Source organism: Danio rerio, chromosome 11 (genome assembly GCF_049306965.1).
Source record: "Danio rerio strain Tuebingen ecotype United States chromosome 11, GRCz12tu, whole genome shotgun sequence".
In the NCBI taxonomy this organism is placed as follows: Eukaryota; Metazoa; Chordata; class Actinopteri; order Cypriniformes; family Danionidae; genus Danio; species Danio rerio.
Window position 1 is genome coordinate 14,218,862 of NC_133186.1, and position 27,922 is coordinate 14,246,783.

Genomic DNA, 27,922 nt, shown 5'->3' on the forward strand with positions numbered 1-27,922 from the left:
GGATCTGCCGTCCGTTTGTTTTGGTTTAGACGGAGCTGCCGTCACTGTCATTAATAAACCACTTTAAAACTGCTTCAGTTCTCCGCCTCCTTCTTCCCGGCGGCCAAAGGGCCGTGAACTTCATTACAGCTTTGAATCGGGGTGGGTCTCAGAAACCGACCCATTGTATTAGCAGGCATATACCAGTATTGGCGGGCTTGCCAAACAGAAGCGAATTCACAGCTATGGCCTTCTGGGTAAAAAAGCTTTTCTTATATTTGACGTATTATTTTTTTTCTTTGTTTAATTAAAACGTTTAAATATAATAAAAAATACATATAATAATTAAACTTAATAATTATATTTTTATTATATTATATTTTTTCCCGCGCCTCCCCTGACATGCTCTGGCGCCCCCCAGGGGAGGCGCGCCTCACACTTTGAAAACCCCTGATTTACACTAATATGTTTTAGTTTTAAAATGCATAAGTTTTGCTATAAGTTTTACTCCTTCCATTCACACTATCCCGGAGTTGTTGAGCCCCAAAAAGTGAGCGTTTTGAAAACACAAAAGAGGCCGTTTTCATTAGGGATGCTCCCACCCATCGGCCAAAGACCAGTATTGGCAGATTAGCACATTTCACAACTCGATCGTTACTCATCATGAACCGATCGCAAGTGATTGCAAGTTTACCAGTGGAGGAAGATGCATCCTAGTTATGTGCCTAGGTTATGCATCAGCAGCACTACAACACATTAGCAATGTTTCCAAATTACATTATTAGTCATCTATGTTCTTTCTGTAAAGATGCTTCTGACTATTACATGTATGCAACATCCTTAATTCATTATCTTTGGTAAGGTGAGGTCTCATACTTAAAGCATACTTGTGCTTATGCTATGGCAAAGTTATATAAAGCTTGAAGAATCAGAATCAACTGAACTGCAACTGATGTCAAAAATATGACAAAATTTGGCTCAACAAACCATATATTTTTGAATCACTAACATTTTTGTGCAGTCTTTGATAGCCACTTGTGGTTTTGACTCCTCACCTACTGGACATTTAAAGTACTGTACTATATATTCAAGTTACTTTCGGTTTCTTTTGGGGCTGATTAAACGTTGAAATATGTGTCCTTAAGTGCTTTATTTTTGCTAATGCTCTATTTTTGTAAATATTTAGGGGTCATTTGATTATATTCAGTTTTATTATGCCTGTACATGGTTAGGTCAGTAGACAATGCCATCATCCATTGAAAAAGGCCGATAGGCATTACGATGCTGAGCCTACTTCACACAGAAATTCAAAAATTCACACAGCCCCGTTTATACTAATACGTCTGCCATTTTATAATGAAAACGATCCACGTCCACACTGGCATTTCATCTAGCATTTCTGAAAAGCCTTCCTTTCATGCTATATCGCTGAAAACGCTCATCACTTGACCACAAACGCATACACACTGTCATGCGCTGCAGCGTATGCATGCATCTGAGCTCCAGCAGTCTTAAGCACAAAACCCCAGAGAGCAATGCACGTCGGACAGTTTATCAAGGAAATACCACTGGATTGTGTCTCACTATAGTTTGTAAACGTGATGCTTATTTAATCTTTTCTCTATCTAATGACTCTTCAGTCTTTTGACTCTATCGGGTAACGTGTCACAGCATCAGTACACTGCTTCAATCTTTCACTTTCACACTTGTACTTAGTAATTTTAGCGAAAACCTCAGATCCTGTTGGTTGGTTCCTGTTGGTTGTGCACTTTTACGGCAACCAAGTTTGTTGATGCTATTATAAAGACACAGCTCATTCTGCGTATTCCTGCAAGAGTCCCATGGAAAAAAATTATTGATAGGTGGAAATTTGTGTGTGAGTTATCTTTATTTTTTATGATTTCGTTATGGGCAAATGGCCCATGAGCCGGTAGTTTGAGACCCCTGATTTCCAGAAAATCTCAGTAGGAGCTAAGTGATATGGCATGATGCATAAAGCAGTTTACATGTCTAGTGCCTTGTTACAAACATAAGCAGCAGCAAATTTCACAATATACAAATTTAAACTAACAAAAGATTCAGGTCCCTCTGTGTTAGGGCTATTCAATTAAGGGTCTTCAATTTGTTCCAGCCCTCCATATAGTGTGAGATATCAAAAATACTTTTAGTTCAGTCAAAAGCAGCCGCTATAGTTATAAACTGACATGCGTCTGTTCAATACAGCACAAGCTGCAGTTGAAGGCTGCACAGAGCGTGAGTCACCTGACACTGAGCGCCGCGAGCAGCAGAAAACATTTGGATACTTAATCGAATTGGCTTCTCAACGCCACGTTTCTGTTGCATAGAACAAAACTGCTGCAACTAAACAAAGTTATGCCATCTGTGCGCTATTGTAAAGTTCCGAGTTTATACACCAAGGTTAATACACACGGACACTTGATTAACCATAGCAGCGGGCTATTCACATATCTCATCTTTTCCGTGCGCAAGTTCGTTCATTTCCAATGTAAGAATATATGCCAATATGTGTGCTCAAGCGGAGTGATACACTCGCGCCTTCCAGACACATCGAGTTGAAAACATCTGCTGTAGTGGTGAGAGTTGTGCATGGCTTTCAGTGCAATGTAAACAAAAGATATGTTAGACAAATTATTAAAAATTATTAAAATTATTATGTATGTATGAGTGCAGATGATAACAACAGTTTATTTAAATACTTATCTAATATAAATCTTAAATTTACATAAGTTATGATAACCATGAAACTATTATCCTTCAGGCTACAGTATGTATAATCGTACAACGAAAATCTATATTTGTTGCATCTATAATTGTTATGCAGTTCAAAGCATAACATATGAATGTGTCTGAATGTAAAAGCCTACATGAGCAATGCACTGCTTTTATTGTGATTTTAAATACAACATTTGAATGTTTGTAAAATAATCCACATTGTACAATGCAGTGATGTTGTTTCAAAATACAATATATTAACATTTCAATGTAGAGAAATACAACATGGGTGTCTTCAGGAGCAAAAGGAGCAGCATGTGAGCTCTTTTATGCTGTCGTGTCATCACTTGTATAACAAGTCATATCTCTCCGGCCTCTCATATGGGATGCTTTTCATGAACTGGCCCCCATGACAAACTAATCGAATAGCCCTGCCTTACATGTTATTCTGGTGATGTAATTATGATTATTTTGCTATTATTTGATTCAAATGGTCTCATTAATAGATTTATCTAATATGCATATTAAAATTTGTATAAAAAATGTGCATTAGTAAAATTTTACTGCTGGCTAAATGTAACTTGTTAAAGTAAATGTGAATATATACATACTTTTCCTCTCTTTGTTGTAGTTTTACAAAAAAGAATGAAATTGAGAAGAACAATTGCTAGTAGTCAAGTCAACAAAGGTACCCAAACGGCTGTCTTACGCTATCTGTTAAACTTTTTGTTAAGCAAAAATTGATTGGGACGATATTATAAATATTATTATTAGTAGTAGTATTAGTATTAGTATTATGGGGTAAGGCAGTGGCGCAGTAGGTAGTGCTGTAGCCTCACAGCAAGAAGGTCCATGGGTCGGTGGTTCGAACCTCGGCTCAGTTGGCGTTTCTGTGTGGAGTTCTGTGTGCATGTTCTCCCTGCCTTCATCTGGGTTTACTCCGGGTGCTCCGGTTTCCCCCACAGTCCAAAGACATGCAGGGTAAGCTAAATTGTCCGTAGTTTATGAGTGTGTGTGTGAATGTGTGTGTGGATGTTTCCTAGAGATGGTTTGCGGCTGAAAGGGCGTCCGGTGCGTAAAAACCTGCTGGATAAGTTGGTGATTCATTCCGCTGTGGTCACCCCGGATTAATAAAGGGACTAAGCCGACAAGAAAATGAATAAAAGAATGTATTATTATTATTATTATTATTATTATTATTATTATTATTATTATTTGTATTATTATTATTATTATTATTTTTATGCCTATTATTAAATTGTAGTATTTTCATAGCAATTTAAATTACCCCTTCAATATATACAACAAAAAACAAAAAGGATCTTTGATAATTTGTGAAAGAATGTCTGAGTGCATCAATTACAGGTTTCCACTTTTTTCTTGTGCTTGAATGTTAAAATGGCCCTCCTATGAATTGTCAGTCACTGATATGCCACCCCGCCAATCTGAGTTTGAGACCCTTGCTCTAACTGCACACATGCACAAGATTAAATAGTATATAATATACATAGAGGGAAGTCAGAGCCTTGTTAGCATATAGATTTTTCTTCTCTGAGTTGTTATAAATGTTTCTTCTTTGCTTCTTGTCTCCTTTTTCCTTTCATCCCTACAGAGTTTAAGCCGAGATAAAACCTTCCAGTCGGACAGTGAAGGCAATCAGGTGTTCAAAGGACACAGGTGAGCTTTTCTATGCTTTGGTGTGACCCATGTGTCTGTCCTCGGTCGTTACGTTAGGAAAAGTCTTGCATTTTTTTCTGCTAGAGCCAAAGTTTAGTCAGTGAAAGGAAGAAAGGTGAAAGTTTCCAGCTTTTACTTTGGAGCGGTCTCATTTTGGATTAAATTCTCTTCCCTCGATCCTCTGTGCCCAAGCTCTGCCTGAAAGATGGTGCAGGCAGGAGGTGTAATCACAGCCTCCGTTTGCTGTGGGGTTTGCAGGTTACACACAGCGAGAATTGAAGAATTCAGAGCTGCTGGTGGCAGACAGGGGTGTCATTTGGCTTTTGTATCATTAAGAAACTATGATTATTTTTTGGAAAATCAACTTTTTTTTTATCTGTCTCGGACTTTATGTATAAAAACCACATTAAAGTCCACATAGTTTCATATTTTATTCCTTGTCTTATTTTTTTAAAAGTAAAATTTAAAGGGTTAGTTCACCCAAAAATTGTATTTATTTGTAATTACTTTACCTTATGTTATTTTAACTGCCTGAGACCTTAGTTTGTTTTTGGATTAAGATATTTTCAGAATTAGAATATTATCAAGCTACGAGAATACTTTTGTGAACATAAAACAAAATGTATTTTATCCAGGATATACACTGAAACTGAGGAAAAGAAACAATTGAATAAAGGCTCGTCTTTGTTATGTGCACACAGTATTTTTGTTTTGCTCAATATTAAAATTGAACCACTGAAACCTTATGGTCAGCTTTGAGGATGTTTTTTTGGTACTTTAATGGACTTTGAATGGGTTTGTTGTCTATGGAGGATGAGGGAGCTCTCTGATTTCATGTCAAATATCTTAATTTGTATTATGAAGATGAACGAGGTCTCAGGGGTTTAGAATGGCAACACTATGAGTAATTGTTCACAGATTTTGTGTTCATGTCGTAATATATATTGCAAAATAACAAGATATACAAGATATTACATAAGAGTATAGACAAGATAAGAATAACAAGATATTGCAATTTTAGATTTTTCCAATGTTATGTAGCCCCAATACATTTGCATATATTATATAATGTAGGCAGATTGTTAGTTTTCAAAGCAGATTAAGGCCCAACCTCAGTTCTACCCTTTTGCCCCTCCCCTTACCCCTGCGCCTCATTTTGTGAGTTCGAGTGAAAGGGTCGGGATGTCCCAATTCTCCATAGCTTGAAGGCGAAGGGCTAAGTATGGAGCTAATATGCCAAAACAATCTGAATTTGAATTGTGTTCATTTGAATTATTGACAATTGTCTATAAATCTGAATTTTTAAATCCCATTAAAAATTATTTGAATTTGAATTTCTTAATATGAATTTGAATTTCCTAGCTTGAATATTGAACATCTGAAATGTAAGACATTGCATTTTTTATAGACGCATTTTCACACTTTTTTTGTGTTCTGCAGATATCCAGTTTGTAAAATTACAGTTTCAAATTTTGAAGATGAAGAAATTTAAAACATCAACATCAATCAGAACATATTCTAAAATTTAAAACCAAAAATTCAGATCGAGAAAACGCAGTATAAACCAGGCTTTATCATTATGCTTTAAAAAAAACTGTTAAAATAAAACTAAAACTGCTAAATTTATAATAATAATAATAATAATAATAACTCCTGTATAGTAGTCCCACAACAAACTGACACTCGATAACATAATATATGACTTCAGTGATTTCGTGGGAATAAATACCAAAAATAATGCAACTGGAATAACTACAGCAGTCGTGATTGTCAATCTCAAATGAAGCAAGAGATTGTGATGACATATGATGACGTGTGCAGGTGCTGTAGTGGTTTCCCTTTTCCTAGGGAATCTCTTCCCCTTCACACTCTGTTTCAAGGGCAAATGGGAAGGGGTACAAAAGTAGAATTGGTATTGGGCCCAAACCTTTACAAATTCCCATCTAAACTCTTGTCTTTAATGGTCTCTCTTTCTTCTGGACAGAAATCTGGTAACATGTCTGTCTGTGTCCATGGACGGCACCGTCCTTCTTTCCGGCTCCAATGATGAGACCGTCCGCATGTGGGATGTTCAGAGCAAGCAGTGCATATGGACCATCAACCACAGAGGTAAGCATCAAACTCTCTCCATCTTTCTGACTGCTTGATTCCCTCACAGCCTACATTCAATCACCCTCCAAGCATCCTAGCATCCTTCAGTGCTCAGCCAGGCTTGCTGAATTTCCCTTGCTCCTTGGCAGTCTGCTTGTAGCCCAATCCAAATCGACGTACCATTAGACACCTGCGTCTTTTTTCAGTTTAGGTGTCCAATCTCTCGCGCTCGGGCCGTGACTGCATGGCAGTAGCGCAGGAATGATGAGATTCTGCAGTGATTGTGACACGGCATGCTCGGCTTTGGTTCTGATCTGTGAATATGTTCTGTCAGCGCTGCTCGAGTTTGACAGTAGTTCACCCTCCACGGAACACAAAACAACCTCATTTTCCTGTTTGTGTTCTCTGGGTTAGATTTCTCTCTCTCTTTTTTTCCGTCAATTATGAAACGATGCGGAAGAATCCTAGGACACTCGTGTAATCAATTGAAACCCATTTAAAATCAACACAAAGGCACTGTTTGACCCTCTTTAACTTTTCTTGTTCCTGTTGTTTGTTTGTTTGTTTATTTATTTATTTATTTTCTGTCTCTCTTGCTTTCTTTCGCTCTCTCTCTTATTCTCTCTCATTCTCTCTCTCTCTCTCTCTCTCTCTCTCTCTCTCTCTCTCTCTCTCTCTCTCTCTCTCTCTCTCTGTGTTTGTGTATTTGTACGTGTATGTGTGGAATTCATCAGTGCATATTGTTTCTTCTGAATGTTTCTTCTAAACTTGTGAATGGAGCAACAACTTGGCTTTTTAGCTGATTTTCAGTTTACGCTAAATTGGTATTGAGGCTTTGCTTAATAGATACTTGATGTAATAAAAGGGATAGTTTATCTAAAAGTGAAAATTAGCTAATCATTTGTTCTCGTAATAACATCACTCGCACAGCCTCCTCAACCTTGTGTGTTACTCCACCCTCATAGAATGACAGCAGATCAATAAACTCAAAGTTTGACAAATATTGCAGCAGTTGGACAACATAAGACATTTTTGGGGCTTTTTTAGGTGAGAATGTAGCTGTTGAGATTGCAGCTTTGCAGTTTATTTAGAAAGACAGTGCTTATTTTAAATATTTATTATTTCAGAGATACAGCACGTCAGTATCCATCAGCCTGTCATACTGACCACGGCACGGTTGAGGTTGTCCATTCAAAAGATGGTGACAGAGACAGCAAAAAAAAAACTGCTCTAATTTCAAACTACAGCTGATCAAATCATTATAAAAAAGGGTCCCGTTTCAGAAAGTTGGTTAAGTGAAAGCTCAGAGTATTTAACATTAAAATCGGAGAAACTCTGGGTTTTCCGTTTCAAAATCCAATTCAAAATTATCTCAGACCTGGTCAGAAGCAGTTCCTGACAGTACTCTCCCTTATTTTGAAGACAAAACAAAATGGTATTTATTGCCTCATTTTGGAGATGCGCATAAAAACGATTGATGGAAATGTCATGATGCACATAACTTTTGAAAATACGCATAAAAAGAATATGTGCATAACTAGGATAAACTTGATAAGGAAAGATGTGCATAAACTGAGATGGAAACACTTACTGAACAAATTCCAGTATGTGCATTAAAAAAAAAAGGTTTGTTACAAGATGATCGTGTGATGATGAAAATGTGTGTAAATAGACAAACCAGCAGGCTGAGCACACTGTAAAACATCTGAAATGTTGTTTTAATCATTCTAAAATGCCTTAACTGTTTTAGTATTAATGTATAATTAATGTTTAAACGCCACCATGTATTCATTGTGTGTCAGCAATGTCTTCTGAGGTGCAAGTACATTTATTAAATAAAAAAAAAAAAAGATTGACGCAGCTTCTCCTACCGGAGTTAAATGTTTTTACCTTGGATATTTATCACCAGTTAATCAGGAAGTGACGATTTTGTTCTCTTTTTTTCGCACATCTTTTATGCGTTAGTCCAGTTTTGCACATAAATTTAATTAACTTTTTTGGATGGAAACACAGCTATTGCCTACATTTCAGTCACACAAAGAACAAAGTCACGTACCAGAATGGCTTGTCCTTTTTTAAATAAATAATTAGCTTAAATTTACTTACCTTTGACATGTACTGTAACTAAATTAATGGGATTATTACTCATTCTAAAACTATTTTTTAGTACTGCTTACATTCTAAATGTCATGTCAACCTTTATCACTTGATCAACAATAGAGGCAGTCACACAAGTGCAATTTTAAACCTATTAAAACTGATCAACGCGTTTAAAAGTGGGAACGTGTGTAAAAATGTTATAAAAGTCGAACATTACATTACTTTTTTATTATACTTAAATTTTTAAATACTTTAGATGTAAAATTACGCATTAACTTGAGCAACTGTTTTCCCATGCCATCTCTGTTTCACTGATGTTGCAGGGGTGTTGCTTTTTTTAACTATATGGTCCTATTTGCTATAACTAATAATAATTGTAGTGTATTGAGTGTGAGATGGGACTCATCTATCAGGAATATTTGAATTTTGCATTGGCCACTCTTGGCATAACCTTAAGTTACTTTTTGGTTGGCCATGTGCTTGTTTCTAATGAGTCTCCTGTCTCCTGAGTTTTCGTAACTGCAGACTAGTTCAGTAAATAGAAAGAAAAAAGAAATGTATGTGTTTAGCATTTTTCCCTATCGTAAACACAACAGTAATCTGGTAGTGTTCGCGCTGCTTTGGCTTTTTCAGGGATAATTATTGTGATATATTGATTGCAATAGAAAAATAAATATTGTGAAATGTCTCTAGACTGATTGCATTTCCTGCCGCTCAGGCTTATCTTGAAATGTGAGCAAAATCACCTGTTTTGTGATCAATTTAGACATTATGCTAGAGAATCATTCAAATACTAGCTCTAAAGTGACGTTTGTGAGGTAGCATCGTTTTCTGCTGTTCTGACGTTCAACTATAGATGTGAATGAATGGCAGAAGAAAATAGTTCCTAGTACAAAATGATTTTTGAGACACTGTGGGGTTTGTTGCATGTTTTTTTTTTTCATGTGATTCTATCAGGGCTGATATAGCAAAACTGTTGATTTGCAGCAAGCATTTTTGTCCAGAGAGCTGTATGAGAATTGGAGAATGGCGGACTTTGTCTTTTATCAGTTGAATTCATTACCATTCAGACACATCACCTATATCCATGCTGCCATATTCGCCTATGTTTAAAATCCTTTAGATTACCTGAAGGGTTAATGGAGGAGACCCAGGAATTGAGGATGAGAGAAGTCCTCCTCATTCATAGTGTTTATATAAACATGATTATCGTTATAATGATATAACAAATTGTGATTATGTAATATTGAAATTACGCATAACAATTGTAGCAGGACATTAAAATGATCTACGGTTTATTTCTTTGCAATTTAACTTTGTAAACTATAAAATCATGCATTGTCTAACAAGTTGTCTAATTTTGTGAGCCAACTAACAACAGTTGTTCGCTTCCCTCTTTTCCACACCCACTTTCTTTGCCGCACCCACTCCTCCCTGTTCTCACAGAACTCCATGTTCAACTAGGACCGTTGTTTTTATTTTTGTTATTTTTTTTAATTCTGAGGGAGACTTGAACTGAAAGATGGAGGTTTCATGAACCCTTTAATGTATATAGTGAAACATAAATGAGAAATAGGCTTTACTTAGAATTGAACTATTAAAAACAAGGAAGCAAACAGACAGAGAAAAAAGTGTTTCTGTATTCCGTATACTGTATGAATAACACGTCTTTAGTACTTTATCAACCTTTCAATGAGTCAATGTGAAGACCTTGGCAGTTCTGACGGACTACTGGATTCTCTCTCATTTTTCTCCCGTGAGGTAAAATGGCTAATTAGCTCGCTTCACTCTTTCAACATACAGATGAGCTTTGGTCGTCCTGGGTTACAGGCAGAAGGATGAAAGAATTTTCCCATTAATTTCATTCGGGCAGAGAAACTCACATTGGCAGATTGCGTTGCGCGTGTCCACCAGTCCTGACCATGTTTTCTTATTTCCGGTTTTGATATTGAGCTGTTTTTGAGCACAATTGCTTCATGGTTCGTACTTCTTCTTTTTTACTTGAGAAATTATTTGGAAGGAGGGAAAAAAAAAATCTATCACTGGAAAACTCTTAGGTAATTTGTCAAATGCAGACGCGAAGGGCAAGCGGTATTGCGATGTAAAAAATCAAGCTGATGAATTAGTTTTCATTCTAGCCATTGTTATCCCGGTGGTCAATAAGGGCTAAAGGATCACAGATATCAGATCCCTTTGAGCAGGCTAAAGCGTATTAAAGGGCAACGAGGGCTCTTGAATTGAACAAATTAGCACCAAATTGTTGTGATAACCCTTAGCCTGTAGTTCATTATCTGTCCTCTCAAGTAGCTGTTGAGCGAGGCTGATATTCCTCACATATTCTCAGATTGATGCAGGCTAAATTACCCTGTTGACTTTGAGGCCTTTGATCAAATACCTGCTGTAATTAAACCGCTCTGAGAGGTTTAAAGGTTTTGGTTAATAACCGATGCACTGTGTCAGGCTGACTCTCAGATTCAGAGAATTTTGTGTTGTTGAAATAGCTTCTTTTTTGAGAGAGAGAGAGAGAGAGAAATAAATGATCTTGCAGTAATTTAGGGGTTTGTATATTTTGTTATAAATCTCCCCAAATCCTTTTTCGGGATGGCCTGTAATTGTTGACTAATCAAATCTAACAGCCAGTGCAATCTAGTTGATAAATGTGTCTTATATAAGGAACATGTTCATTTAAAACAAGGCAGAAAAAAAGCAGCAAACAAAACAAAGAATTTCCAATTAATCAGTTAATAATAATACTAATTATAAACAAATTTATGGGAAAAATAGGATATCTGTAAAAAATACAGTTGCAGTATACATTTCACTATATGTTTTATGCATTTAACATAATTTTTAAGGATTAAGGGGCTAATCACACCGAACGCACTTTTTGTGTTGAGAGACGCCTTTTTGAATGATTTACTAACGGTAGCGAGCGTTTTGCACACTGCTAATGCACCCTGCACACCTCGCGTTTTAACCACCTGCTGCGCCTCGCGTTTTTGCCCTTGCGTGCCGTGCGCACACAGTCAAAAAAGTCAACTCTGATCGGAAAAAGCATATTACGTCAGTCGCATCTTTTTGAAAAAAGTCAACTCTGAGCGGAAAAACCGTATCACATCAGTCGCTTCTTTTTCATTCCCCAATCAAATGAAAGCAGAGGTGGGGTTACTGCATGCTTAAAAAGGGCTTGTTTTTGGGTTTACTTTATTATTGAATTAAGTATCGAAAATAATTTATAAATAATAATAAACAAGCAGATAGAAATCCCCTTTGGGTTAGAAGAAATTAATATCTTTTAGCCTTTGGAATGTTATTGCTCCTTTCTGTGTGAAAAAAAAAAAAAAAAAAAACACATACACTGTTCTATGAATCACTTTTGGTGATGAGGAAACAAAATGTGGGAATCCCAAAAAATAATCTTACACATAAACATAAGCCTATTTTATTCATCTTGGGGTTACTTTCTTCTTTTTTTAAGTAAACAATAAAAAATAAATGAAAACAAGATATATAGTGCTGATTATCAATGTCCACCAACAGCTTAAATTACACTTTTCCTAGGAGTGCTGGATGATACGGATGAACAGCAGATAAAGATCGCAGATTGCAGAAAGTTCTGGAAACCAGCATGCATTAGAAGGGAATGATGTACAGTTCTTTTGGCACATATCCGATTTCTATCAGATTATATTGGATTTAGATTTTTTTTGCACATATGACCTGAAACAAATCTCGAAACATCCAAACGGATACATTTGTTGGCCCCTTTTACATGGTCGTGGAACATAGCAAATAAAAGTTTATTTCATTAACTTGTATTGTTCTGTACCAAACAGAAATACTAAATCTTATTTGTACTTTTTCAATGTACTCAAACACAAGTATAAAAGTTGATATTTTTTTTATACAAGCTTTATTTTTGTCACCATAAATAAGATGGCTTTTTGGATTTGACCTCTGTAAACTGTAAATTGCGCATATTTTTACTATGAAATTGTATGACATGTCCTGATAGAACAATTTTAGTTAGAAACTTACTTTTAACCATTCTCTTTTTTGCAAAGTTTTCAGTTTTTTTACCATATTTTTTTTACTTACTGTCCTACCAAATATCATGTTCAACCTGATATTTAAGAACTGAAAATGCTAATATTGGTAGAAATGCTAATATCAGTTGCTTTATATCTTAACTAATGTGTATGAATATGGCACTATTTATTATAAAACTTGATATCAACTGATAAAATGTTTATTTAAACCAGAGGTGCCCAAACTTTTTCATATAAAGGGCCAAAAATCAAACACCATTATGAGCCATCGGCAGAAGGTAAATATACCAAACTATATTACATAAATGTTGCCATGGTTAATTTCCTAATTTATTTTATAATAAAAAAAAAAAATATTGCAATAACAGTGGAGTTCAATCCTGAATCTGCCTTTGCCTTGATTTGCTCACTAAAGTCTCCACATTGTCCTCTATCCATCAGGTATGTACATTTAAAGTAAATCTGATTCATTTACAATATTTAATTAAAACATTTCATTTCAATTAGCTTTTAACAATAAATCAAATAAGCAAACAAAAGATTACATTAGATTTCAAAAGGTAATCTCTAAACAGCCCCCATCATCCTCCCTCTCTTCTCAAATGGGATTGCGGGCCAAATCAAAGGTAACCATGGGCCAACTTTGGCCTGTGGGCCTTAGTTTGGGCATTTCTAATCTAAAAGGTCATAATTCATTTGTAAACCAATAAACAGTAATGCAGAAATATTTTATATAAATATTGATTATATTCTTATCTATATTCAAATGCTATAGATATAAATCCATATAAAAATACACACTTCAAAGATTTTTATTTTGGTGTCTTTTCATTTTTTGTTTATCAGTCAAAATAAATTTGGATTGCATTTCCAGTGGTATGCTGTTAGCAAACATCCAGAAGCTGCTCACACTGCTGAGAGCTCCATTTAAATGAATATTTAAATATGTGCTTAGTACTTCCTTACCAATAAACAGAAAACAGCAGTTAAGAAGTGATCACAACGATGTGGATACATTTGCACACACTCTGCAGAATTACGTTCCAGACAAGACATTTCACATTTACTTATATTGTACTTTATACAATAGCCTGCTTTAAGCCAACAGCTTCAACATTTTTAATATGGAACACATTTAATTTAAGTTGTTGTTTAGTTGTAATTTGTTGCATCGCTGTGTGAGTTTTTACCACCAGAGTAATGTTTTAAATTTTTATTATTATGCCTTATTACACATACATATAAGGTATCAAAAAAACAAGGATTGATAAAAAGAGGAAAGATTGTTTGCATTATTTGTTTAAAATAGAGCCAAGTACCAATCCCCCAATCATAAACCCCTTGGCAGGAATGAGAATAAACTAAGAAATCTGTAAAATCACAATGAATAAACAGTAAATCTGTATAATAAAGTATATGATCAAATAAGCATAATAAAAAAAGGAATAAATACAATTCGGGGAGAGTATTCACACAACCAAATAGTACAGTATGAGGACAAATTTACCCCGACAAACTCAATCAGGAATAAAAGCTGCAAGCAGTGATGAAAGGGACCTTTCACCGCAACCCGGTGGCTTTAGGATGACAGAGACCAATGGACAATATTACTTTAAGCTGATATATAATTAAACCTGAGAACATATATGTCTTCAGGAGAGAAATCTCATCGAACCGGTGAATTTTCAGGCAGATTGGACATTGAATGGGTAAGTTATAAGTACCTTCTTACCCATGGCGAAGCACTGAACTTTGTCAGTTCGCCACGGACACGCCCTTCGACAAAAACTCTAGATCTTCACAATTGTACATCATAAGGGCTTTTGAATTACCCTAACAAAACTTGGATTTAATCTGATAAAATTTGTGGAAGGATTTTGTTACACTGTAAAACATGACACTTCCTGTTGCCAGCAGGTGGTGCTATAACTGTATCTCGATATTGGCATGTAAACGTGTTCAGGTCAGGACTGTTGTCAAACATGTGGATTTCGAAGCAGATCAGACAATGTATGCCTGAGTTTTAACAATTTCCTGTTTTGTGGCGAAGCATCAAAGTTTGCAAGGCCACTATCGGCTCGTCCTTTGACAAACTCTAGATCTTTGCAATTTAACTTCGCCAAAGCCTTTAGGTGACAAAACCCAATTTTGGTGTTGATCTGATAAAATCCCTTGAAGGAGTTTGTTAAAATAAAATGCCTGTAAATGACAAAAACTACACTTTTTTTTTTGTACAAGAAGTTAAAAATATCTGACTTTCTGTTGGGATTTTGCTCCAATAGACTTTTTTTGTAGGTATTAGCATGTTTGATGTATGTGCCAAATTTTATACGTGTGCATGAATCGCAATTCTGGGGCCAATCAGTCAAATGTGCATAGGTGGCGCTGTTGAGTCATTTCGCCACACGCACTTTCGAAATCTATAACAAATTTAAAGTTTCATGAATTTTCGAGCATGTTTAGACCTTCAAAAATACAAAGAAGAAGAATAAACAGCAATTCCAATAGGGCCTATGCACTGTTTTGGTGCTTGGTCCCTAAATAATGAGGTCAAAGTGTCAAATTGAGAATGGGAGTCCAGTATCAGCCCAGCCCCGGATAGAATACTTCACTTTTGTCTTGAGAGAGGAATAACTTAAGACCTTTTAACCAAATGTTGGAGGGAGAGCAATGTTTTTTTGTAAATTAAGTTTGGTTAGCAGTATCACACTACAGACAACTCAACACAACTTCTTTTTTTGGCCTGATTTAGTTTGAAGTTACATCACTCTTGTTCCTTCATTGATTTTGAATCATATCAATCGTCTTCATGAACTATTAAAGCAGCACTATGTACATTCATGTTAAAATAATAATTGTTTCAGTGGTAGAATAACTTTGAACTAAATGAATTCTTCAGCTACGCCAACCCTCCCTTCCTCCTTTTGCCTGAAATCATGCTTTCAACTTTAGGAGAGCGAGCCAGTACTCATAGCCTCATCCATTCCCTTGGAAACATAGACAAATGTTACCCTAAAAGTCTTTGCAGTACCCTAAACGTTTTTGTCATCTGCAAAAATGTTGTCATGTAAACAAACCTTGCAAGCTTAGTCCAATGCATATTAATTAATCCTTTACAAAAAAAACGCTAAATATTTCAGAGTTAATTCAAGCTGTCATATTTTGTTCTGCTCTCCTCTCCAAAGAAGAAAAAGAAAGAAAAAGAGGAATAGGCTACATATTGTGTTCGTCAAATACTGCATAAAGAGGAAGGAGTTCAGCTTATTATCAAAGAGCTGTGCTAGGATTATCCTGAAATACAAAGTTTATTTCAGGAAATAAGTGGATTTTTGTTCAGTTGTTTGTGATGTACACAATCACGTACGTAAACAAATCTTGAACCGAGATTGGCAGTACCTATAGGCATTACAATAGATGGTGGCGATTTCGACCAATTTGGCATCGTACGATGTCTAATGTAAAATATCGCAATGGACGATGGTATCGTCATCATAGGCGGAGGTGAATTAATTATTTATAATTAATTCATAACGAATTATTTGTAGCCTACCGTTTCAACTACCTTATTCGCATGGTCTTTGTTTTACCCATAAACAAATCATAAATAAATAAAGATAAGTTGCACACAAATTACCACATCAATCACTCTTTCGTGGATGTTGGTCGGTAAAAAAGGTGCACAACTAGCAGTATCTGAGGTTTTCTCTAAAATTACTAAGTGCAAGTGTGAAAGTGAAAGACTGAAGCAGTGTACTGAGGCTGTGGCACTCTACCTGATAGATTCAAAAGACAGAAGAGCCGTTTGATAGAGATGAGATTAATTAAATATCACTTTTAACAACTATAGTGAGACACGATCCAGCGGTTCAACCTTGATAAACTGTACAATGTGCACTGCTCTATAGAGCTCAGACAAGCGCATGACAGTGTGTGTAGCTGTGTGTGTGTATGTGTGGTCACGTGATGTGAGTTTTTTTTTTTAGCGGACAGGGTTCAGAAATGGTAGGTAAAACACGGTGTGGATGTGGATAATGTTCGTTCTAAAATGGCATTTAATACTAAGACGTATTAGTGTAAACAGGGCTTAAGTACTTAGTTTTCGCGAGCAGGTTTGCAACAGGGCAGGGCGGAGGATCGGTGATGTCAGCTCAACATTGTGTTGTCTATTGGCCATCGGCGATGGACGTTGGCATCATCTGTCGGTGCCCGCATTGATGTGTTAAAGCAGCAGACTGAAAGCAGACTATGCTATTATAATGTCTATGGGCACTACGTCAAATGTATGGACACCCACACAAACACACCAAACAGCAGCAGGAGAGAGGTGCACCAGTTACTGAATACAGCATAGGGGTTCTCGACTGATTGCCACATTTTGACTTTATTTTATGCACTGTGTTTATCATAAAGTTGTCTGTAGCTCAAATGATGGCATTTTGTGTTAAGCGTTTTGTTTGTACCATGGCTCTGAACTGTCAAAATACCTCTCAAAACACTTGTTCGAATGTGAAAAGCAAAAAAAAATCTAACCCTTTTTCATAGTAAGATCGAAAGTTTTGGAGGTGAAATTTATTTTTTTAACGTGCGAAAATTACAAACCAAAATTTTGGGCTCAGTGTGCAATAAATTTAAACCACACAATGTGTAAGTTTCTTCTTTTAAAGATTGATAGATCACCTGAAATCTGAATAAATAAGCTTTTTCATATTATATGAAACCTATGGCTCGTTTCCACTGACTGATCTAGTATGGTATGGTTCGGGTCGGTACGGGCCACCTTTATCAGGCTTGCGTTTCCACTACCAAGGGTACCCTTTCGGTGGGCGTAGTATATGACAGAAAGTTTAAGTCGACATCAGCACTTCTCACAAAACAGATGTTTTACACACATAAATACCTCTGTATAAATGTTTATTACTAACTTTTCTATAATGTACAGGATTTGATTATAACTGCAGATCAATGACAGTGCGAAATAGCCCACTGTAACGTCTGTAATTATATAAAATAAATAAATAAATGCAACATATATGAACACATATAGCCCCTTACAGTCTCCGATATGATACCAACTACAGAAGAACTTCACACAGCAGACATTTGGTCCATATTTAAGTTCAAAAACAACACAAAATATAGCCTACTGTCAGATCAAACAGATTTTTTCTGGCTTCTCCTTTGTTTTTTTGCATGTTACTCTTGCGTTTGTCAGTTTCTGACAGGATTGGGTTTCAAAAGCACATCAGTAATCAAGCGCCCGTTATTATTATCAGCTCAAGAAGTTTGTTATTTCAGATATAGACGCGTGGTGAGCGCAAACAAGAAAGAAAAACTGCTTTAGAATGGCTCGTAAAGAACTAAGTGGGGCAAAGAGTATATCTGCTATTCTTTTTGGCTTTGTGGCTGTTCAAGACGACGACAAGATTTGTTTAACCCCGGGTTGACCATGACTCGTTAATATATGTATATATATTTACGCTGTAAAAGATCTCTCGGCTGTAAATTTTAAACATGGCTCTTTTGTTTTCATTCGAGCTTGTTGCGTAAGCGAATTGCGTATCTCTGTAAACCAATAGCATTCAGTTGCGCGTCTAGCTTTGCCTTTTGGTACCCTTTCTCATGTTTCGTACTCTTTCGAAAGGGTGCCAAAAAGTGGTCCATACCACTCAGTGGAAACGGGCCAGTTGGGTGCTTTCACACTAGCACACAGGTTCATTTGATGACAGAGTTTGGGTATGTTTAGCTAGTTTGATCATGTTTGATGTCTTCTGAACTCTGGTGTGCACTCCACGACCCATACCCAAGTCTGCTTGAAAGAGGTGAACTGGGGTATGATTCATGCAAACTCTGGTCCAGTTCAATTTTGAAATGATTGCAATTGTACCAAATAATGGTAGTGAACATTCAACTCTACAACAAATTTTAGCTTGTGTGTTTGTCTATGTATCACCTGATGTTACCTTGGCGACAAGTGGGACAGACCCAGTGCAAACACAGTGATAATGTCTGCTTTTCTCTTCTTAAAACAACTTTTGCGTTATGTTCTGAACATTTTTAATGTTTTTAAGGCAGATAGATGCAAGTCGTTCTCTGTAGGTTACCAAAAGATTCAGTAAAAGCAGAAGGAATGTGTGATGTCCATACCTTTTTCCATTTTGGCACCCTGGCTTTTGTGGCCATCACCTAGCAACAGCTCCACACACAACAGCAGCTTAATAACGCAAGCGTACAGGGGTTCAGAAGGAAAAAAAGACAATGTGAATACAAACCAGTCAGAAGGTGGCAAGGGTTGACAATTAAACTTGGACCAGCTACAACTCGGGACACTGTTCGTATTTCTGTCGCGCCACAGTGCAATCTGAATAGTTTCATATTGAATAACATTTGAATGTTGTGTGTAATACTTTCAACTGTCATGTACGCAGCACTGAGCGACGCATCCGCTGTGTGATCCCCTTTAGGGTCTGCACTTTTGGTCCACATCTGGGCTCGTTTTATGTCAGAGTTTGCTACATTTAGCTTGTGTGAACGCTGAACTCCAGTGCGCATGAAGAAATGACTCCTTTGAACTTTTGACTACCTTGACGACAAGTGGGACTGACTCAATGCAAACACAGTGATACAAAGTAAACAAAATGACTGCTCACCTAAAAAGACAGAAGTTGCTCTTTGCGAAACCAAAACATTCAGTTAAAGCAGAATGACTGTGATGTGCATACATCTTTCCACGTTGGTGCCATGGCTTTCATGGCTGCCATCTACTAACAGCCGTACACACAACAGCAGCTTGATGATGCAATTGTATCAGGCTTCCGAAGAAAAAAAGACAATGTGAAAACAAACCAGCCTAGAAGGTGGCAAGAGGGGACAATCAAACTTGTGTTTGGACCAGGCAATTGAACCAAGTGTGAAAGCACCCTATAGACAATTATCTACAGCTATTCAGTTTCTGCAGTGTCAAAAGCTCAATGTGGTACTAAAAAGTACCAAGTAGCAGGTACTATTCCCTGTGGAAAACCACCCTAAAGTAAGTCGTACCATGCAGTGCAAGAGCAGCATTTATTTCTGTTCAGTTGGCCATGAATTGCATTTTGTTTAGTCTTGCACATCATGCCTCTCTATATTTGAGTTAGTGACACAAATGCATTCTCCTGGGTCTGTTTGGGTCTAGGCAGGGGTGCACGCATGTTGACTGAACTATGTAAGGAACGTGGGTTGCTGTGTACTCACAGTCACTGGGCGAGGGGCAACGACTCGCTCCTCAAGGCTCTTGATCATGAAGGCAATTAAACCCAGTTTCACGCCTCATCCCCAGACACAGTTGATACCCTATTCCTCCTTTTATCTGTCTTCATTAAAGCCAGCAGGCGGCCTGTCAAATGACAGAGTGAAAAAGAGAGCGACCCAAACAAATGCCTCAGCCAAAACTGCTAGAACTGAAGTGTCATTTTGTGTTTAGAACGCTGAAGGACCTAATTTTTCAGTTTATTTTGTCAAACCTAATATTATTCTTTTATAAGAAAGTTTTCGAAATGGGTGAAGATTCAGGGGCCATAGTTTATAATAAGGTTTTAATCGTTATTGTTGGTGATTAAACAATTATTTTTATTAACTAGTGTTCACAAACATGAATACATACTGTAATAATGTGTTGTTCATAGTTTGTTAAGGTTAGTAATGCACCGTTATTTTAAGGTGTTACCGATACAGCTTGTAAGATTCAGAAATGTGTTGTTTTTGCTTTTTTGTTACCTTCCTTTGTGGCCTTGTTTCTGTGAGGTTGGAATGTTTTCTTGGTTAATGCACAGTAGGCAATTGAAAGGGCAGTTTGTTCGATACCTCCAAAGAGTAAACTATGGTGCTCACTGTTGTCCCCTTGAGAGGCACTTTTCTCCACAGGGATAAGTGTCATAAGTTAATAGGAATGTTTTTATTGACATGCTGCAACAGATTCCACTCACCGTGATTGTTTCATTGTTACGTAGAGAGTTACTTTCTGTTAAAACGTTTGTTCACAAAGAAATGAAAACTCTGTTTTTCAGTGATTTACACTATTATTGCTCTCATGCTGTTCCAAACACAAACTTTGTTTCTGTGTGTTCCACAGATTAGCAAATGACCTCTCAAAGACTTTGCCGTCCATTAAAACTTTAAACTAAATGTTTATTTTAATGTTCAACATAACATAAAAAATAAACTGACTCCAACGGTTTAAATCTAGTTTTATGAAATAATGTACACTCTGGGCTCTATATTTGCAAAGTCTATGGCTAAAGCGTGTGGTGTTGTGGGGATGTCTGAATCCACTTTGGCTATTTATAGGATGGAAATATATGATTTGCGCCCCTGCGCATGGTCTAACAGGGTTGTGCTTATTTTCTTAAAGAGTTTTGGGTGTGTGTTTTGAGCATAACATGCATAACAAACATGATTTAACCAATCAGAGTCTCCTCTCCCATTCCCTTTAATAGACAGTTGCGTTGCACTATGGCACATTTGCTATATACATGGCTGACTGTAAGTAGAAAAACTGAATGCTTCACTAGCGAAAAAACAGTTAAACAGACCTTCTGCAGCATGAGGATAAAGAATGAGGCTCCTCCATTCGGCCTCTTAATTTTCTCTTTAGTTTACTTTTAGGGCATACTCTCGATAGGTACAGATTAGAACTCCACGATTCTGGCTTAAATTAGAATTGCGATTCTTTTGCCTAAAATAAAGATCACTATTTTCTCGCAATTCTGTAAATGTAAAATAAAGGATAACATGAGTAGGCTATTATTATTGTTATTTCTCAAACATATGGTAAAACAACAATAACAATATTATGTGTAGGTCTACTGTTGGATAAAATGATACATTTTGTAAAGACTTTAAATAGTGAACTTGAACAAGCATACCGCACCAAAGCCCAACCGAACCTCACTCTGGCACACCTCTTCTTACCAGGCCAAGGCCATCTAACTGATCTGCGCCTGGACCCAACTGGAAGCGCTCACACTTGTCAAACAAATTTGGAAATGCGCACAGGCATAGTTCGGCTAGGGTATTTTGTGAGTAGGCCCTTATTCTCTACTTTTATACTTTTACTATATTAATGAAGTGTGGACTAATATTCAAACACACATCCAATTGTTGTGCAACATATGGGGATGCATACGTCTCCAAAACCTGACAGTTAGACAAATATAAACTTGTTTAAACATAAATATATATTTATGTCAGGTTTTTGAGACTTATTATAATAATAATAATTATTTATAACAAATAATACTGCAAATATTAGTAACATACAAATGCAGATTGTCATGAATACATTGAAAAAAGCCCCCCAACATGAAGAAGGAGTGGAGGTAATGATTTGTTTGTAATTGTGTAGAAAAACATTATTCATCCTTTTTAACTATATGTAAAGATATTTGTGTATTGCTATACATCCTGTGTGTATTAAGCAATGTGCACTGGACTTTCAGTTGGTCGATGGCGCAGTCTTTCAGCTTCTCAAAATAGCAACGTGCCAACAATGCGCCTTAACACATCTCCTTTTTAGACCAGAACACTCATGAGTCCACAAAGTGGCGTAAATGGACATTTGTGATGCGCACATGAACACAAAGTTCAATCAGCAATGTTTAATTGACTCAACGGTGCTCAAAAAGCAAGCATGTAATCTTTTTTATTATTTTTTTTTTTGAGGCAGAAGATAACACTAAACAACACTAAAGCTATATATATATATATATATATATATATATTTTTTTTTTTTATATCACTTATTTGTGTCGATTAAAAAACATTATCTTAGGAGGCTTCATATACTTGGCAAATCAGATTTTCTGACTTTTGTCTCCATGTTGATCATTCTTGGCAGTAAGGCTTTAAGAATGTTGACTGAAATTAAGAAATACTGTATATTGTGGAATCAATTTTGGCCCTGTTGCCCAGTTGCTTTCTTGAATATCTTTCAATGTCCTGGACAGATTAGAAAACCATTAATGTAGTTGATGTACATTGGTTATGCACACTTTGTACTTTACACCTTGGTTTTAGTTCTTTCATGCTGACAATTCCATTATTATTATTTGTTAATATTTACTAATTATTTGCAAATAATTGTAGATAATTTGTGCCAGCATTTTTCACATAGCCCAATTACTGCACACATGATGAACTCAGGTTGACATGCTGCGAGTGTGCTACTGGCTAATGTTTTAAAATGCTTTTTTTAAATGCAAAACTTATTTATATAGATGGATTTGATGCATTTGGCTTTTGTGGTCACTGAAATGTGATTAAGGTTTTTGCATGCCTGTTAATTACAATTAAATTCAGTATACACTACATTTAAATATGATTAGGAGCTGACAGTATAATCAAGACGCATTGGTTTGTATGAGGCACAATATTGGCTAAATCTCATCTGACCACATAATTAAAATCGTTGGGAACATAGTGTTTCCAGTCTACCAGGTTGACTTTTGCCAGATTAATGGCTTTAAGTGGTTTGATTTTTATAGTTTTTGAAACCTATAGGGCACTTATTTGTTTACATGCTGTTGTGCTGTTTTGCATAAGGAAAACACTCGTTACTTGGAAACCCTTACATCACTTTCAAATGAGAAGATCACAGCAAAGTGTAGTGTCCTGCTGATAAATTGCTCTTAACCTCATTAAACAGCACAGGGAATCTATCAAATAAATTTACACAGCAGTCATAGCACATGAGAACTATTTGCTTATGACTTCATTTGAAGTATTTATTGCCTTCACGCTTGGGAAGTAATTTTTTTTTCTGCAGTGCCCATTCAACATCTACTTGTAAGTAAGATTTTTGTAAAAAATATAAATATATATTTTATACACAAAAAATGACTGAATATTTTCTTTTTTTATAATAAAAAATACATAAAAGCCAAACAATCTTTTCAAAACTTAATTAAAAGCTTATTTTGAGCATTCTATACACTCTAAAAAATATTGTTTAGACCAAACAAAAAACAAACAAACAAACAGTATGCCTCAATATATTCAAGTTACGACAACATCTAACAAATTGAAATTCAGACAACTTTATTATGTTAGCCAAATTTTCCTCTTCAATCAGAGGCATTTTTCCACTCCATTTTTTTTTAAGTTGAGGTTTCGAGTATTTTTATTTTTTTTTTAAATTAAGATTTTAAATAAATCCAGTACTTGATTACTATAATTATACATGCAAGTTTTCATGTTTAGAACCTCTAATAAAATTAAGTAGCTGAAATTGGCTGTTTCTCAATATCAAGTACACAAAGTTCGGACTTACGTCCTTGGAATTTCAGACTTGCCAAGGTTAGACTTGGAAGAACGAACTCCCGAGGAAGTACGGACACAAGTCGGGTGCTCCCGCTGGCAGGCTGGGAGTCAGAGTCCGCATAAGCTGAAGCAAATTGTTAAAGATGCGCTAACTTGGCAAATAAACTGCCGATTCGAGTTTAAATTAACTCCATTCTTACCTGAAAATTTGTTAAAACTTTATTTTGTTACACCATAAAGGAGTCTTTTTAAAACGCGGATTTTTTCCTCCACCATTAATGTTTGCTGGTTTAGCTGCAATGAATTCTGGGATGCCTGAGCTTCGCAAGTTCGCACAAGTCACCTCCCCATGCATCCTTGGCCAAAGGGGCTGAGCAAGTACACATCCGGGAATTTTATCTGTACTTGGCAAGATGTGAACTTTGAATTGGAACAGTACTTTGGTGACAGTTGATGACGTTTCACAAGGACACAAGAACGCAAGTACAGACAAGAACGCATATTAAGAAACAGCCATTGTTTAATTTTTTGTATGTTTTCAAATTTACTGTTTATTTAGTTGGTTTTAAGAAAAACATTCAACAGCAACATTTTAGTTTTACAGTAATTCATTTATTTTAGACCAAAGTTTTTCAGTATTTTACAAAACAAAAATGTGTACTGTACCATATAAACAGTACGAAAAATAACAAAACAAAAAAAATAGTGTTTGGACTTAAAGGTGCAGTAGGTGATCTGCAAATCTGAAATCGCGAGCGCGCGCACCGCATCACAACAACAGACAGACAACCCACTAGTTCATGTCATTCGCCAGTTAGTGTTTAGCCAGCAGCGTCTGCGTGCAGGAATTACATTTATTACTTAGCCATACTTACATGCTATTTCAGAGCGAATATTCAGAGTAGCATGGTAACAGTATAGGAAGGCTGTCATTGTTCAAAAATGGACCAATGTGAATATAAAAGTAACTTCAGCTCAATAAAGCAGGTTAGGTGGAACAGCGCTATTTATTGATGTTTTGTTGTTAAACTAAATATAAATATAAATACATTATCGATGCTGTAAGAGGACCTTATGAAACTAAAAGTATAATCACATCAATCTTTCACTGGGAGATTTCAATGGCTGAACAACATGTCTGTGTATACAAGTCATTCACAACAAAACACATTCTAATATAAGCTTAGCCTCACTAAAATAGTTTTAAAACAAAACATTACCTGTCTAACAGTAATACTTCAGCCATGGTGTCATTGATTCAGGTTTTTAAAAGTTTCAATTCAGCATTTGATCTTTCCTGGTCTGTCTCTTGACCACATGGCGCTTATGCAGACGGGCACCCGTGAATGGCGGATGTGCTTGAACAGATGCGTAGAAGTCCGAATCTACATTTGCTGACTGACAGTCTGAGCTACTTATCGGACTTATGGGAGATGTCGTTCCGACAATATTTAATTGGACGAACATTTTTTAGTTTTATGCTTTACCCAGAATATAAAAATACATATCAACATGTTTAGATAATTTACTGTAACCATTACTATTGGACTGTGAAGAGACTTTCAACCAGCACAACAATAAATGTTTCTGAAGACAATCACCTACTGCACCTTTAAAAATAGAAAACAATATAAAGTGCATCATAAAGACCAAAGTCTACTCTGAAATAATTAGAGACTTCAGAAAATAATGTAAAAAAATAATGAAAGAAAAGAAAATAATGACGCATTACTTTTGCACTGGGCATCATTCCATCTAATTCAAGAAACTTCACAAGTATATTTAAGTTCCTTGAGATTCGGAGCATATTAAAGAATCATGAAAACATGCATTACATTTTTCAAACAATCAGAAGAACTGCATTATATCAGATTTTTAGATTGGTTTCTGAAAGATTGTGACTTTAAAGACTAGATGAAACTTTAAATTATATAATTATATATACTTATTAATTATATATCTTTGTCCTCAGTGTTTTGAATGGTGATAAGAATAACATTTAAAATTTTAGAAATACACCAGTAGTTCTATATTAACTACATTAAAATGCTAGGCAAAAAAACCTAAATCTGTGATCCTTTGAGAGAGAAGATAGTTTATGAGAACTGTAGGTTCTGTTTTGCTCAACCGTAAATTTGTATAGTTGCATCAAAACCATGGTGTTGTATTATTTTATACTACACCAGTTTTGGCTAAAAGTATCTGACAAGTTAGACTGCATTAAAGTCAACCCATCTAACTGTCACACAACTGAAAGTTAAGTTTCAGTCAGTTATTCCAAAGACATCGATTGATTAGTTCAAAAGTCGTTCTGAAAAGGTCAGGTTTTTTTGACCCCTGTGTTAATTACACAGCACTGTGGCAATTAACTACTACTCATCTAATCTTATAATCCCATCTGACCTAAAGACTAGCGCACACTCAAAGAAAAGAGGGTTTAGAGATCACTCAGACAGCTAAAAACCCATTTATTCTTACCACGTCTCTTGCTCTCTGGCTGGCTCATAGCATCTTTGGAGTTACTTTTGGAGTACTTTTTGGGTTTTATTAAAGACATTCCACAAAATTGAGTTCCCTGACCTGGTAAAGTAACTATATATAGGAGCAATTTTTATCAATATAAAAGATGATTAGACAGCAGTTTTTAATTGTGTTTCCTAAGAATTAACAGAGATTCTCAGCCAGGTTTAGATCAGGACGCTAGAAATATTTTTTATTAAGTGGACTTATTTTACTTATTTTGTTGTGTGATAATCATTTCATAATATATTTTTACTAATAAATAAGTAATTCAAATTAATACTTTTCTTTAGATGTACAGTATAAGGGTGAATGTGAGCCTTACAAAATTTATCAGAGAAGGATGTGAAATCAATTTTAAAGGACAACTAGTTTACCCATGTTAAAAGATGTAAGTTAACACTTTGGTTAAGTTAACATATTTCTCTAAAGTTTCAGCTCAAAATACTTATCAGATTATTTATTATATAAAGTAGAATCTGCCCATTTTGATGTCTGATCACAATCTAGTGGTTTTTGTAGACTGTGGCTTTAAATCTATTCGAGCTGCTTCTCCCTGCCCACCGCTCAGACCTGTATGTCTGTTTCTCCTGCGGTACATCAGATAAACAGCAGTCAGTGATAGAAACAGAAACAGATGAAGCTGAAATAAGGCCACGAGTCAAAAATACCAAGTTTATTTGATGCACCTTGATGAGTCTCATATAATACAATACACACACACACACACAAACACACATATACGTGTTTACTGACACCATGCGGCTCTGTTAATTATAGCAGTAATTATAGCAATTTTGCTCTCTTTATTACAAGTATGCAGTTTTAAAAATGTTTTCAAACTTTCAAAAAATAATTACTGAGGTGCAGCTGTTCACAGAGAGTTGTAAAAAAAATTTTTATCCCTGCAGTTTCTTTTCAAAAAATGTTCTGTGGACATGTGTATACATATTATTATGGAGACATGGCGCCTGTCAATCAATTCAGTGGCTGGGGGAAATTGCACTCCTAGGTCAGGTTGTGTTCCTCCTCACTGGGATTTGGGTCCTATTTTAACAACTGTACATTTTAAAAATAGAGACTTGTTGTGTTTCTATCACTCCAATGTGACTGTGGGCACACTATAAACAGTCCTGTTCTAACAGCGTCCAAAAGTTTATTTTCATCGTAGGTACCCAACAGAAAACAACAGAAAAAATAGTTTCAGTTCAGTACCACGTTTATGTACAGTGTAGTGTAATTTACAGCACGTACCCAGAAAATATATCACTTTAAACTAGTAAAAAATGTCAACTTTTCAAACTGCTCAACATCAAAAGTTGTTGGAAGAATTATCAAAATCATACTGTAATTCAAAAGCATAAAATATGAATCACAAAATACAGAAAATTGTTAGTTTATGGACATTTTTGCAGTGTGGCCAGATTTAGCAGGAAATGTGCATCAATAAAAAACTGGCAAGCTCTTCTAAATGTTGTGTT

At 35.9% G+C, this 27,922-nt stretch overlaps 1 protein-coding gene across 1 annotated transcript in view; it reads left to right on the plus strand.

Annotated features, from left to right (window-relative positions):
- wdr18 (WD repeat domain 18) overlaps positions 1–27,922 on the plus strand; it is a 147,498-nt gene that overhangs the window by 67,550 nt on the left and 52,026 nt on the right. Inside the window, exons 6-7 of the mRNA NM_001005206.1 lie at positions 4,325–4,389; positions 6,374–6,498. Coding sequence (NP_001005206.1) covers positions 4,325–4,389; positions 6,374–6,498 — 190 coding nt within the window. The remainder of the gene's footprint in view (positions 1–4,324; positions 4,390–6,373; positions 6,499–27,922) is intronic.